This window comes from Mytilus galloprovincialis, chromosome 4 (assembly GCF_965363235.1).
Source record: "Mytilus galloprovincialis chromosome 4, xbMytGall1.hap1.1, whole genome shotgun sequence".
NCBI classification, from domain to species: domain Eukaryota; kingdom Metazoa; phylum Mollusca; class Bivalvia; order Mytilida; family Mytilidae; genus Mytilus; species Mytilus galloprovincialis.
The window spans coordinates 90,592,658-90,608,119 of NC_134841.1; the positions used below are offsets into that span (position 1 = coordinate 90,592,658).

A 15,462-nucleotide genomic window follows, 5' to 3' on the forward strand; every position below is an offset into this window, starting at 1 on the left:
AACGAACCCATTACCTTACCTTTAAGATAGATCAGTAAACATGGGTATAATAATGGGTGATTATTCAGACTAGTGCACACATTTTACAGTTCAAACAAGGCAATGCCGAGCGTGGCATCCCCTCGTATGTAACATATTGGGGACAAATATGGACACTATATTTGTATATGACACATGCAGAAAATGGTAAATTGAATACGCATATTTGATACATAAACAATTTTTTAGAAATCAACCAAATTATTCAGTAACTGGAAATACCCACGATCTTCCGTCTTATGATTAAACAAAAAATTAAATGTACAATATAATATATATTCAATATTGATAAAACAATTTAAAACGCGTGATGCCTTCGGCATATAATTTAAATGCATCGTAAGCTGTACACGGACGTCTTTTTAGACATCGTATGGCCATCGCGCCAACATCGTAATCCATCGTGTAGCCTTCGTGATCCATCTTGTAGGCTTCGGCTGAGATATGAAGCTTAAATACCGTCTTCGGTTAACCTTCGTATGTCCATCTTTTGTTATCGTATATACTTACGGTACCCTCGTATAGACTTCGTTATTCATCGTACTTGCTTCGGTCACTTTTTGGTATTTTAACGAGATCGGGACCAACTTCGTACGAACTTACAATTTTCGCATTCGGGTGTCCATCGTATATAAAAATCGGGACAGTGTGACGCGGGCATGACGCATATAATATGACTAAGGTCGTTTCTCAAGACGCCTATAACACAACAATATCCCTTTCAAAATAGGCGAATATAAACATTAAATACAATCTTTAATTGGTCAAGAAAATTCCAAACCCATTTATGTTAACGAAATAAACCTGTTGCCAAATCAAATGTTTGAAAGTAAGAAGAACTATTTTAAATACAGATATGTTTTACCAAAACCACGGGTGTTAATTTCCATGGATTTACAATGTTTTGTCTGTTATTTTATGCCCATGTTGTTGAGCTCTCTCGACATCTGACAAATAGCACATGGTTCACAAAATGACATTACGAGACAGTCATTGCATATTGAACCCTGAAAAAAATCAGAAATTGCTAAACATTTTTATTAATTAGAACTTTGTTACATTTTAAATACCTCAATTTCATTATAACGGTGTCAATTTTACTACAACAGATGCGCATTTCGAAAGTTAATGTTTCCTCAATGAGGCCAAAATATTTGAATATTAAAAACCACAAATTCCTTGCATGCCTCATACTTTTAGTTTATTTATGGGTTCTTTTCTCTAACTAAAACGAGGCTATCACCATATGACAAATGTCTCACATTAATACATATATATAAAATATGCTTTACCAATAGTTATTTTTATCATTAGTTATTTCGTAGAAAAAAATAATGAATTATTACATTTATTATAAATATAAAGTAAATGTATTGTATGCTCGCTTGTCTTCGCTTCAATAATATTCTCTCTTTTTCATTTTATGAATTCGGAACTTCTTACCAGGGTATAAACGTTAGAAGAACCTAGCTGTTCATGATTATTTCTTCCTACAAACCTTTAGATTTTGTTAAAGATCATCTTCGATCACTTTTTTATTTTTTAATTTTTCTTTAATTTTAGTATACATGTATGTCTTTTCGATTAATGTTTTGTATGCTTTCCTAATTGACCTTGGCATTGATCACTTCTCCGACACAAGTTTATAATGATGACAAATAAAACCACTGAATGTTAACACTTGACTTATAATCAACCACGGAAGCTGTCTAAAGTACATGTACGTATATACCTTTTCCTATTGCGCAATGCAAATTATATGATATTTATTATTTCCGATACGCTTGTTGTTGATTGTAAAAATTGGCGTCAATGGGAGATTTTTTTTTATTAACCTCAGATTGAAATATTGTCGTTTTCTTTAAGGCCTAGCATCATTAAAAGTTTGCAAGTGCTTTTAATTCGTTACATTTTTCCGTTTGTTATTTATTTTGTTGCAAGTACCAATATGACGAGACATGCTTTCACTCTGCCACAATCTTAATGTGCCTGTTTAAAACAATGAATCTGTAATTTAGTATTTTTCGTTGGTTGATGTCTATTCTATTTGTTTGCCGTCGAGTGTAATAATCAGACTGCTAGTTTTCTCCTCTCAATTGATTCACATTTTGTCATATACAAGTATACCTGTGTCTTTTATAGTTTATTATAGTACGGGGTTTGTTAACTGTTAAATGGCCGTATGGTGACGTGTAATTTTTCACATCTTTGATCTTTGTTTGGTCTTGTTGGCAATAATACAATATCATCTTATTTTACATTGGTATGTTGTAATGGAATGTAATGCCCTTGAGATGTCTTTGAGATACTTTGTTGTATACGCCATATATCCTTTTACCCGAAAAGAATATACTGTGGATTCATTGATATTCGTTTGATACCAATTTTCGTGAATTTCGTAGGTACAGGGTACCACGAATTAAAATATTTAACGAAATACAAATTTTATTAGGGATTGTTTGTCAGTAGACTTTGCCAAAACCACGAAACTAAATATCCACATACATGTAATTTTTCCTCAAAGAACGAAAATTGGTACCCTCGAAAATAAATCAATTATCAGTACTACATGATAAAATGGAGATAGCCTTATAAAAAATATTAATCGAAATCCTACCTGGATACCTCCAAGCGTTCTGAGCCTTGTTCTCATTGCAATAGTAGAACCAGGAACAACATATGGCATACAGGCACCATCGCCGAGTCTTACAGCAATATTGCACACCATACATGGGAGACATAAGTAGGATATCACACCTGCAAAAATATTTAAAGAGGAATAATGAAATTGTCAAGAACCAATACAAAAACTCTCGGATTCAAAAAATTTGATGATCACAGATCCGTTTAATAAATTAACACAATGTAATAATGTCAAACTTTAAGAATTGAAAATTTACTAGTATATAATTGATAAATCTTGAAAATTTCTGATGTTCTAAGTGTAATAGGTACTTTGTTCCCTATGATATTACTAAAGAAGATACTGACATGTCTTGCAGTCAGAAAAACAGTCAAACAGTCCAGTAGTCCATTTACGATGACCTTGAACAGGTGACACTAACAGCGTTCCCTCAATTGGTTGTGGTTGAGCTGTAACTGGTTCTGCCATCTGCTAATTAGAAATTGGATACATGACATACATAGCGATACGCATTTTAAATAACTCTTGAGACACATGTTTTTTAATTCATTATGTTGTTATGTTGCTGTCTCATTGAGGTAAACCATGATTGTGAAAAAGCATATTAACAAATCACAATATTTTCAAATGTGCGCAAAGATAAAAAAAAAAAAAAAAAACGAATGTGGACCAATAAATTACATTTATCTTTGTTTAATGCATATTGAAAGTAATCTAAGATAGTACGACCAAAATCAAATCATGGAATAGGTATAAAACATGTTTAGTTTGTTTCTGAACGAGTAAATAATTCAACTTTCAGACGTGCAAATCACGAATTACACACTCACATATATAGGCTGTAAACACATGTAACTCAATATCAGTTGTACTCAACTAAAATGTTGTGCAATATACAGAGAATATCTATTTATTTAGCATTCATCATTTCCATTCTGTACTGATTGTTTTTGAAAAATGCCATTGAACGGATTTGAAATTATTAATGAAGATATAGTAATGATATACTACCTTTTTGTCAATTTCCCTGAGATCCGATATATCCTATGTTTTTCTTGTATCATTTCATAAAACATAAAACTATCATTATTTATAATGTTGTTAAACGGATGAGGTGTAAAAGGGATAGTTTAGTTTTTCAATATGTACATTCGTAAACTGTTACCCTGCTTTATAAGATCCTAAGTAACTCTTTGAGAAAAGTTGATTATAGTGCATGCAAAAGATAGATAGAGAATAAAGATACAATTTGAAACCTTAAAAAACCCCAAAAAACACAGATTACGTGACTCGGATTGTGCTTTCGTAATATATTTTTGTGCTTACGTCACGTACATGTATTGTATTACATCATTATTCTTCACAAAAAAAAATGCACCTGCCAACGTCGAAAATTATTGGTTTCTCTTACATTTTTATCTTACACAAAAATACAATTTTCACTTTATCTACAAAGTATAAAAGTCAAACGTAAGATTATCTAAAAGAAATGACCGGTGCTGTTTATTTTGAGAGGCGGGAGATGTCTTCAACATAGAACGAAATACAATGTTACTGCACCAGATGCGCATTTCGACAACTAATGTCCTTTCACTTTTCAGTGAGGTAATTGAACCAAACAAATTTCAAAATTCAAAATACAAACATTAAGGGGACGACCATTTGATATTCCTAGGGGGGGGGGGGCAGGAGGATTTTGAAAATAGATAACTCAGCCTTGATAATCACAAAAATAAATGGTTTGTTCTGTGGTAGTTTGAAAATAAATTACCTGACTTGCAATGTATAGAAAATAAATAACTCAGCAGGTCTAATCGTAAGTATTAGATGGCACCAGATTCTTCATAAATTCATTTTTTCCCCAAAAAAAATCGGGAAACACTTCCCAAATTTTTTAATAACAAAAGTATAAATATTATTTAAATATACTTGAAATGTCTGAAAATTGGTTTCATTTCACTTGAAGTATATTGTCTCAGGAAACCTTACCTCACCTTTATTTTAACAGGGCCGTAACTCCATGTAGGAAATTTCAAAACCAAACGCTTGTCTCCATATCAAATTGTGTTCACGGCCTTGCAAGAAGAAAGTTCTGTTTTCCCTCGGACTTATAGCCCTGATTTTTCGGGATCAATGTTTCTTATTTATTTGTCTTTTGTTCATTGATTGCCCTTCTGTATTCTGTTAGTGTTGCATTCCTTTTGTAATCTAGTAATTTTGTTATGAACTTGATCATGAGTTTAAAAAAAAAAAACAGCAGCCACAGGCTCAACTATGTGAATTCCATTTTTGCTTTATCATGCACATTGGTCTTTTGATATTTTCCCTAGAAACTTCAGTCTTACACTGAATTTATACATTTTGCTTTGAGACCAAAATATTGTCAAAAAATTATTAAAACAAAACTTCATTTTCAGATTATGAAAGGGTCTTCCGAACACCCAGAAAGCATGATTTTGCATCATTTGTTCTATAGCTTCTTGGGCCTTCAGTGGCTCCAAAACCCTTCAAAAAATTTTTTGCCTCGCTCCGCTCGGCGTAGTAAGTTTGCCAAAACATTTAAAAGTGCCTAGTTATAACTAAACTTAATACTATGTGTATATGCAGTTGGGAATTTAAAAGATTCATTTCTGTAGAGGGGGATGGTTAATCTAATTAAATGTTACATAATGACTTGACTATACTATATGTATTATTTATAAACAAAACATTTAAAAAATTGTATGTTTTCGAATATCAAAAATATAGTTGTGAAAATGAATAATCAGTCCCTTGCTTTAATGAAAATGAAAAATCTTGCTTCAATAGTGCAGAAAATGAATAATCTGTCCTCTTAGTTTGCAAAAATAAATAACCGATCAAAAACAAATCCTCCTGCCATTCCCCCCCCCCCCCCCTTTCGCCCAGAATATCAAATGGTCGTCCCCTAAAGTGCTAACAAAACGGAAAAGGAACGAAAAGTATACCCAAAAAGTAAAATCACTAAAACACTTAACTTGGAGAAAAATTAAAAACGGAAAATCCCTTGTCAAATGGCAAAATGAAAAGCTCAAACAAATCAAACGAATGGACAATAGCTGTCGTATTCCTGACTAAGTACAGCATTTTAAAATGCCGTTATATTGACAACGATACGTGAACAAACCAAACAGACATAATAGGTAAAAATATCAAAAATAGGGGTACAGAAGACAACATTGTGTTATTTTCTTAACTCATTTAAAAACCAACAAATATGTAAGCAAACATTTATATGACACAAGAACACAATGACGGGATGCATATTAGCAAAAAAAGAAAGACAAGAATACAAAATTTATCTTGGAACAATAACACAATGACGGGATGCATAGGTCTCTGCCACGTCATATGTTTAAAAAGAAACACAAAAAGGCATATAAACAAAGTATATTAGCAAAAAATAAAAGACAATAATGCAAATTTTATCAACTGTGAACTTTCCATTTCTATGTAACAACATACCAGCATTGCCTGCATACGGAGTATGTATCTCCCAATTGGTATGTTATTCCCGTGCTTGTATTTCCTATCATGATTATGATTTCCTTGATAGAGGGTTGCTGTTCACAAGGAAACTATTAAACGAAGAGTTTCAAATGGTGAAGTTAAAATCATCCCTTCGTAAATGTTACGGACGCTATAACGAGTTGGTTGACCGTTATGATGGAATAACCGTTTCACAGATGATATCGGATATGTTTCTTCTTTCGTAACTACAATCCCCTTCCCTTTTAATGAATGTGACCTACCTAATTAGACTATTTACTGGATTTGTAATAACTTGAGCAACACGACTGTTAATACTGTTTACTCTATTTTTAGATGTTATAGGGAGTAATAATGTTATAGGGGCCACATGTGGAGCAGGATCTGCTTACCCTTCCGGAGCACCTGAGATCACCCTCAGTTTTTGGTGGGGTTCGTGTTGCTCAGTCTTCAGTTTCTAGGTTGTTTCTTGAGGACTATTATTTGCCTGTTTGTCATTTTCATTTTTAGCCATGACGTTGTCAATTTATTCGATTTAAGAGTTTGACTGTTCCTCTGGTATCTTTCCCCCTCTTTTATCATAAAACAATAACACAATGATGAAATGTATAAGCACAGGGCCAATGCAATGGGTACCACAAAAAATAAACAGTAAAAGGTAAAAGTAATATTCATAAAGACAAATGTTAATTTCTGTGTCATTTAGGTCTCTTGTGGAGAGTTGTCTCATTGGCTATCATACCACATCTTCTTTTTTTTCTTTATAAATAATGATATAACACGTTATTAACAATGTCTTGGTACCTTCCAATGATTTTTTTTTTTAGAAAAAGGACGAGAAATTTCTTTAACATACCCCTGGTGCATCTACCTTCGTCGCAGACACTGGTGTCGTTTAACAAAGTCTGAGTAGTTTCTGTATGCTTTTGAATACCGAATAAGTTGGGAAATGTATATCCCATATGCCGGTGGAGTTGGTATATTGCTACTACGGGGGAGGAAATTTATAATTTCAAAATATAGATAGTCTCGTTTGTCAAAGATTAGGGTCCTGATATGACCTTGTATGTTAAAGTCGAGGTATAATGTCTAAAAAATAAGGCGGAGGAAGACATGTCTGTTGTTTCTTTAATTTCTAGTTCTGGGGGAAATATTAATGGAACCCAATCAAAAACAGATTGTTAATGGAAAGAACATCATCAAAAGGTGAAATTAATTTCGACAAGTATCGGAATAAACTCCGATTCATATGAAAATAAGCAATCAGAGTTTTGTATGAATGGGGTACATTCTTTTAACTTAAGATACATGCTTGAATAAATACCAAAGAGATATAAATGAATTATTATTTTAATTGGCAAAATAAAGGCCACGGCTCACAAATTAATCAAACATTAATTTATCATCAATAAAGATGAAACATTAGCATGATCATGAGTCACAAATGATCAAAATTAACACATTAGCGTGGATCACTGTTGATCAGTTATAATATTAGAAGGGATCACGATTGATCAATTAAAAACTTTAGCATGGATCACGATTGATCAATTATAACATTAGCATGGATCAAGAATGATCAATTAGAACCATCTGTACAAAAAGAGCACTTTATCATTACTGTCCAATACTGACATTGACTTTAAAAATACTGGCCCTGGGAACAGAAGCTCAGTAACGGATATTAGAGTCCATTATGTGAACATGGTGCAAGATTGTTGGCGTTGTGTCGCTCAATCTAATTAAAATATTGATCTCTGATTACGTTATACTACATATGAGATCTAACAACTATCAATATGTAGTTTCACTTTCTGACGATTTCACACGTGACTTTTTAAACCAATTAGAATCAACCTTAACAAATCTTTGCAGTCCATTCGATACATAAATGTATAATATGGCTTATCTCTATCATGAGGATATGTCCTGAGAACATCGAAAGATAAAGCCCGACAGTTTGTTACTCGCTTCAAAAACAAAGTCGATAAATAAAGAAGTTTTGTAGACATTGACATCAAATTAACATTACAAAATAACATTCAATTGAGATGTTTCTCTAAGTAGGAAGCTTAAACAAACATGAATAATCTTAATTTGTTCCGCTCAGTCCCCCCCTTTTTTCGATAAAACGAACCGTGGCCAACTTTCAATCGCAGGGTTTTGTTACAATTTACCGAGTTTACGAACCCCGAAAAAAAAACATGGTTCCATACTACAAATGAAAGGCAGGCATTGAGTTTGGAGGAAATTATTCCAAGGGGGTGGCGTTTTTTCTCTCAAATTTCTTTAAGGGGTTTATATTTGTTTTTTTCTCAAGAACTATGACAACATTTGTTTGAATCCAAAGTCAGAGAGTATCAACTGTTCAGGGTTTGCTCAGTGAGGCATTTAATTATAGTATAGAATTAAGATGTGCAGTTCAATTGATGCATATGTTTTGTGGTGGAGATTGGAGTTTCTTAAGGGCAAATTATTGTCGCAGGAAAAATGGGACACCAATATCGCAGACTAGGGTGAAGATTAAGACACCATAAACCACAAAGACTTTAGGCGTGGTAATAAGTGTGGGCCATTTTCTGCATTAACCGAGTTGTCCAATTTTAAGATACCCTATTATATTAATCTGAAAGTATAAAAATTGTAAACTAAGTTTACAATTGTGTTCCAATAAATATGAACAATATATTTGACTGAAATGTTTGCATGCTACAGAGCTCTATTCTGTCATTAACTTGCATACCAAAATGCGGCTTTCAAGCCATACTGAATTCTATATATTTGAAAAACCTAAAGTAACTTTACTTTAATTGAAACATTTTAAACAAGGCTAAAAGAATATATAAAGTTACAAGTACCTGAAGCGGTGACTTTCGTCTTCCACCTTCCTGAGTGTAATATTGACCAGTGACTATCTCGAAAAGTGCTTATATTAGTGTACATGTATATATATGGTTAATTTTGACGCGCTTTGAGTTCATGCACAACTCATGCCATTTGAATATATATAAATAAAATTTAAATAATAATAAAGAATTGCTTTAATTTTCTATTGTACTACTAAATTTAAATATTCAGTATGTAAAACCAAACATAGCGTACAAAGCAATAAATTGTTTCAAAATATGCAGCGCAAAACTATTTGTCATCAACCGTCAAGAAGCATGAATATGAATGTGAAACATATAACACTGATAACACAAATAACGCAATATGTTCAATAATGAAACAAAATTGATACATATATCAGGTGACACACACCCCTACCTGCAAAAAGTTCCGTCTCGAAACCAATATATCAAACCTATGACACTTTTGAAATTTGGGCAACCTAGATGTGCATGAGGTAAACGCCTCTATACCATATATATATATATAGCAATGACCAAAATTCAGGACACTTAATAGGATTCAAACAAATAACAAAAAATATTCAAAATTCAAATAAAATTAACAAAAATTTCCCTCATTACTATGAATTGTTGTTGAGAAACGATCAATCCAAATTCTTGCAAATCAAATGTAGGATGTACCTTATCCACTAATCTGTTGCACAAATATCCAAATTTCCCACTCTTACATATAAATATATATCATTTAAATAATAATAAAGAATTAGGTCCGATCCATATATATGCATACTTTTTCAAAATATGCATATGGTCTGAATGTACACTTACAGTCTGCCAGATTATAAGATGTTGGTTAAGTTTATTCGATACCTATACATGTATATCATTAAAAGTATAACCATCACAGTTCAACATAACCAAAATCTTAAATTAATATAAAAAGTTAAATTGTAATTGAAATAAAAAATTAATGTTTTAACTTTTAACTATTTAAAAGTTAATCTCCGGTACAGTATATCACGGAAGAAAATGGACATAAATTATATAAAAATCTTTTCCAAAAAAACTAAAAAATTTAATAAAAAAGTGTTGAAAAGTAAGCAAAGAATGAAAAAAGGTAGCTATATGCGGTATGGGCTTTGCTCATTGTTGAAGGCCGTACGGTGACCTATAATTGTTAATGTTTGTGTCATTTTGGTCTTTTGTGGATAGTTGTCTCATTGGCAATCATACCACATCTTCTTTTTTATATTATTTGGCATATTGTTAGGTTATGAGTTCAATAGAACTTTTGACATACAAAATTGAAAATGCAATTTGTAAAACAAAAGGAATTTTATTGCATGCTGCTGCAAAAAAAGCATGGGATGCAAATGCAAAGGAACATGCACGAACAAAACATGTAAATGTAAGAAATCTGATGTTCCTTCCGTCAGCAAGTGTCACCAGGGACGAGAATGCTAAAATAAGATTGAAACAGACAATTAAATACAGAATTATTCAATTTCAATTGATGTAATGTTTTCCACTTTATTCCCTTAACTATCTAATATTAATAAGTAATACTCAATAAAAGTATTTTGATAAATATGTGTCTAAAATAAAGCCATATGTTCCAAATACATGTATGGTCAAGCTCATACTAGACCATATGAGTATACTCATACTGGACCGTACACGTACAATCCAAATACTTATATGGTCTGGAATATATAAACATATGTACTTTCTCCTTGTAATGATGTATGAAAGTATAACCAGATAACAGTAATTATTTTTCAGATCATTTCATTGAATGGACATATTCTTCAATGTAGTAAATACTCATGTACGATTGGAAATTTTGTTATGTATGGCCATGTAACATTGTGTAATTACAAATGACTTAAAAAAAAATAATAATTACATGTTTGGGAACATTCTTTAGATATCATAATATTGGAAAGTATTATATATATATATACCATGTATACATGTGCTTTGCTCATTGTTGAAGGCGGTAGTGTGACCTTAGTCCTATAGTCATAAGTTGTTAATTTCTGTGTCATTTTGGTCTCTTGTGGAGAGTTGTCTCATTGGCAATCATACCACATCTTCTTTTTTGTATAACATACCTTGATCCTATTGAAGACTAAAAACAGACCAGCAGCAATATAACATTTTTATTCCATTTCCATACTTCAGGACTATGACGATCCAGCAACTTTCAGCAGCAGTACATGATGTAAATTAACTCATTCAAAATAATTAATTACAATTGCAAACTGTTTATTTAGAAGCAGTTTGACAACTGAATAACCATCTTGAGAATGATTTATGGTCACGTTTATTTTCCATGTTTTCAGCACATCAAACTAATAATAATTTATGACAGAATTCTGTAAAACAAAAAAAGACAGAAAATTTAATTCATTCAATCATTAAGGAAATTGACAGTTGATATTGTGATACATAATTTTTGGTATATATATCAAAAATGTATTTGAAAACAAACTTATTAAGATATAAATGAAATAAATAGACAATAAACTAAAAGTCTATCCAGATCCTTTTTTTGTCTTTATCATCATGATCATAAATTTAAAGTATTATATATATCATACATTATACATACAATACATGCACCATAGGCTAAGATCTGCATGTTGAAACTCTGGAGCTGGTTCACAACCTAGATCTGTAGTGCCATTCTCAGATTCATCTTCAGATGCTTGTAGTGGCTTTTTCTGTGTCACTGTCTGTGTGTTTTAAGAGTTCCCTCCACCGTGTTATTTGTTTGGCCCAGTCACAAATTGAAAGAAACATTGTCAGAATCTAGGGTTTTTTCAGACTGGAGTCCAAACTACTGTTTGATCAGACACTAACCTGAAATTAAAGAGTTTTATAATTGGTCTTCATTAATCAATTATAATTGTGTTACATTTATGTATGTAAATTTCCAAAAATAATTTGTTGAAAAGCTGATAATCATCCCAAAATTTGTAATTTAAATTGTTGACTTTGTATGACAGGACAAAAATTTCTGGCCATAACAAGTAGTACATGTACAATAAGCTGTTTATGGTTTTTACCTATCATGCCTATGATATTGTTTTCTCAAATAAATATATATGTCTGACAAAATGTCAAGAGGAATCATGGAATACATGTATATATGTATCCTTTGCATTTATATAGATTAAAAAGCGGTTTATAATTTCCTAGGCTTTGGAATGAATTGTGTAAGCTTTTAAACAAAGTGCTACAAATGGCGAAGTTAGAAGTCATCCCTTTATAAGTTTTACTGTTGCTATCTGACATCATCAGTAAGTTGACCGTTTTGCAATATCATTTTCACAGATGATGACCGAAATGTTTATTCTATAACTACAACCCTGCTTTTGATGGGGTTTTTATTGCTCGGTATTTAGTTTTTCCATGTTGTGTTTGTGTATTGCTGATTTTTATATTGGTGTTTTTCTTTTTTAACCATTGTGTTGTTTTTTTCCATATAGGATTTTGAAGGTCCATGATGCATCTTGTATCTTTCGTCCCTCTTCATAAGATAAAACTACGGTATATTAATGGGAACATGACAACTCAACCTTTTACAAAATAAATAAAACTTGTAAGTTTACATGTACATGCATGATGTACAAGTATATGTGCAATAACAAGCCATTAATGGCACACTGACACAACAGTGTTTATCATTCCCTTTGCTTATCTTCTCTGCATCCACCTTTGTTAAATTTACCGACCTTAGTCTTGATTTGAGTTTTCAGAATGGAGTATATATAGTTACAATGTACACATATATATAGAGAGAGATTTTAACTTCTATGTAATTTTAGCTCTTGTCATGCTTGTGGAGAGTTGTCTCATTGGCAATCATATTTTTATAGTGAATCACTGAAGCATGTCTGGAGCCCCCTCCCCCATAGGTAAGTCAGCAGGACCTGCACACAAACCTAAATTTAGTTACTAAGCTATTGTGACTAGACGGTGAAAACAAAAAGAGACAATAGTCAAACTACAAACATGCATTGACAGAACAGGCATATTTGAAAATGCTGTTCATCAATCCAAAACCTTTTTAAAGTCTGGGGCTACATTAGCATGTTTCCACTCCTGTAATAGGTGTTTCTCCAGTTTCAAGTGACTTTTAAAATGTTAATGTAAGAAATTATTGGTGAGATAATTTTGTTCCTTTAGTTCTTTTAAAACTCTTTCCGTTGCCCGTAGGAAGCATGACTATACAATCTCTGTGCTTCAAAATACCGGCAAACTTTGACTTTGCTCACAATTTAGCCCTTAAACTTTGTGCTGAGGCAAAATATCTGTTAATTCGTTTTCCAAATCGTCTTTCATCCTTCGTCGCCATCTTCAAACATTCTTTTGAAGCCCTTTTCATTAGGACGATTTTGATTGGTCAATATAAATACTTTCTCGGGTCAAAAAAAGGTCACAAAAGCGAAACCTGTATTGATAGTTGTTAGATCTCATATGTAGTATAACGTAATCAGAGATCAATATTTTAATTAGATTGTGTGTCGCTTTCCCGCCAATTTTCTTCAGATAGTTCTTCAAGAAATTAATTGAAAATTAATAGAATATAAGGTTCATTAATCCAACGCTTCTGTGTCAAAATATTTCAACATTTGTCCATTAGTTAAGGCAGCAACCATTTGATTTTCTGTGGGGGGCTATGGATTTTTTCCTCGGACAAACTTTATTTTCACCTTCGGCGAAAAACAATCTATTTTTTTGGCGACAAGTCGAAAACAATTTTTTTCTTTCAATTTTAGCATAACATATAGTGGCAGCTGAGGGTCAAACAAACAATTTTTTTTTCCTCAGGGTCAAAAACAAATTATTTTTTTCTTTAAAAACTGGAAACAAACTTTTGTTTCCAAAATAAATCAAAACAGCAGCAGTATATCGCGAAAATACACGTTTTGAAATCAAGAGGTGGGAGGGTGGGTTTTTCTTACATAACATAGAAATATATTAATACAAAACCCAGAATTTACTCTGACGAAAAATGTCTGCCTTTTCTTCTGCGATATATTGACGTCACAGACGATATTGGTTCGCTAGGCCACATGACCCTTTTTTCTAGAAGCGTAGTTTGATTTTCAGAAAATTGCAAACCTACATTATAAAGAAACTGTATAAAGAAAGGTAACTCGAATAACTGAAACGGCAGTTTCACAGAGTTAAAGCAATCTATCCCATATTAGGATAGATTGAATTATTTTAAATGATTTACTAAAGTTAGTAACAGCTTTTATTAAAACAACATACGTTTTTGCATTCATACGAACTGATGGCTACCAGGCCGATGGCACCCTTGGGGACAAACAGTCTGCCAGAAGAGTTATATACCCAGTGGTGTAAATGCACTAACAGGACCAATTATTGTACCGCAACAGATGCGCAATGCATGTTTCTTAAGTGATGGTCCAATCAAAATATTTATAAATTCCAAAGTCAATATAAAATTTATTTGATACAAGGTTATCAAAGGGAAGTAAGCAGAATCAACACTATTGTCCTCTTCAGTCATCAATATATTCATTTGATCTACCCATCAAGGTGCGTTATTGTATAGTAGTTGGAGAACAAAAATAGATAAGTTGCTGCAAATTTAATTCAGCTTATGTAACAATCATCTATTGAGAATCTTGTGATACAGCTAAACAGTTTATTTATGTTTTTTTTTTTGTGTGAAATACTGGAAAAATATAAATATGTTAGTTAAGGGTGTTTCTGAAGAGTTTATAAAATATACGGAATAGAATGTAAACCACGGGTTTGGTATTTCTTTTCTCGATTTTTATATCATTCCCATACCCATCGATAATTTTTTATATTTATAATTCAACCTTAAAATACAGTTTTATCATCTGACCACAACATGTATTTAGTCTCAAATTGTTTTAAGAAGAGGTGGTATGAGTACCAATGAGACAATTATCAATCCAAGTCATGATTTTTAAAAGTTAATTGCATGATTTTTTAATTATTATGGGCTTTGAACTAGCTCCTCTCAGATCTGTACGGAGTGTCTGTGTTTGTTGTGTTGATGTATAAATACCCTGCTACGTCCTGTCTGTGTTTTTGTGAGATGTCTGTTTGCTTTGTATCGATCTGATGATTTAAGTACTTGTCACATGATTTTAATGGATTGTTCTTATGTTATACTGTTACACCACTATCTTAGGAAAGGAAAGAGTAATTAACTTCTATTTCATTTGATATCTAGTTGTCTCATATTTCTATATTTAACATGAAACACATTTTAAAAAGGTATATATTTGTATTAAAGTGCAAAAAGTAAAATAAAAAAATCCCGAACTCCGAGGAAAATTCAAAACGGAAAGTCCGTAATCAAAGGTTAAAATCAAAAGCTCAAACTTATCAATGGATATTAACGAG

At 32.1% G+C, this 15,462-nt stretch overlaps 1 protein-coding gene across 3 annotated transcripts; it reads right to left on the reverse strand.

Annotated features, from left to right (window-relative positions):
• Positions 1-778: 778 nt before the first annotated feature.
• LOC143073362 (cornifelin homolog B-like) lies at positions 779-14,077 on the reverse strand. 3 transcript variants are annotated; one of them, XM_076248844.1, is made up of 4 exons: positions 14,055-14,077; positions 3,031-3,151; positions 2,657-2,796; positions 779-1,046 (listed from the first exon to the last, which is right to left on the reverse strand). In XM_076248844.1, exons 2-4 carry the CDS (start codon positions 3,149-3,151, stop codon positions 951-953), a joined length of 357 nt encoding a protein of 118 aa, XP_076104959.1. In that variant the 5' UTR covers positions 14,055-14,077; the 3' UTR covers positions 779-950. The 3 variants fall into 3 exon arrangements, with proteins under 3 accessions (XP_076104959.1, XP_076104958.1, XP_076104956.1); XM_076248843.1 differs by lacking the exon at positions 14,055-14,077 and adding an exon at positions 3,695-3,842; XM_076248841.1 differs by lacking the exon at positions 14,055-14,077 and adding an exon at positions 3,695-3,842 and having other exon boundaries at positions 3,031-3,154.
• Between the last annotated feature and the right edge of the window lie 1,385 nt (positions 14,078-15,462).

Bases quoted from the DNA above. Each gene is read 5' to 3' on its own strand.
- LOC143073362 (XM_076248844.1), bottom strand. From the start codon at position 3,151: ATGGCAGAACCAGTTACAGCTCAACCACAACCAATTGAGGGAACGCTG. The intron at 2,797-3,030 runs GTCAGTATCTTC...ATATTTTTGCAG, and splicing joins TTTTTCTGACTGCAAGACAT to GTGTGATATCCTACTTATGT. The intron at 1,047-2,656 runs GTAGGATTTCGA...GATTTTTTTCAG, and splicing joins GAACGCTTGGAGGTATCCAG to GGTTCAATATGCAATGACTG.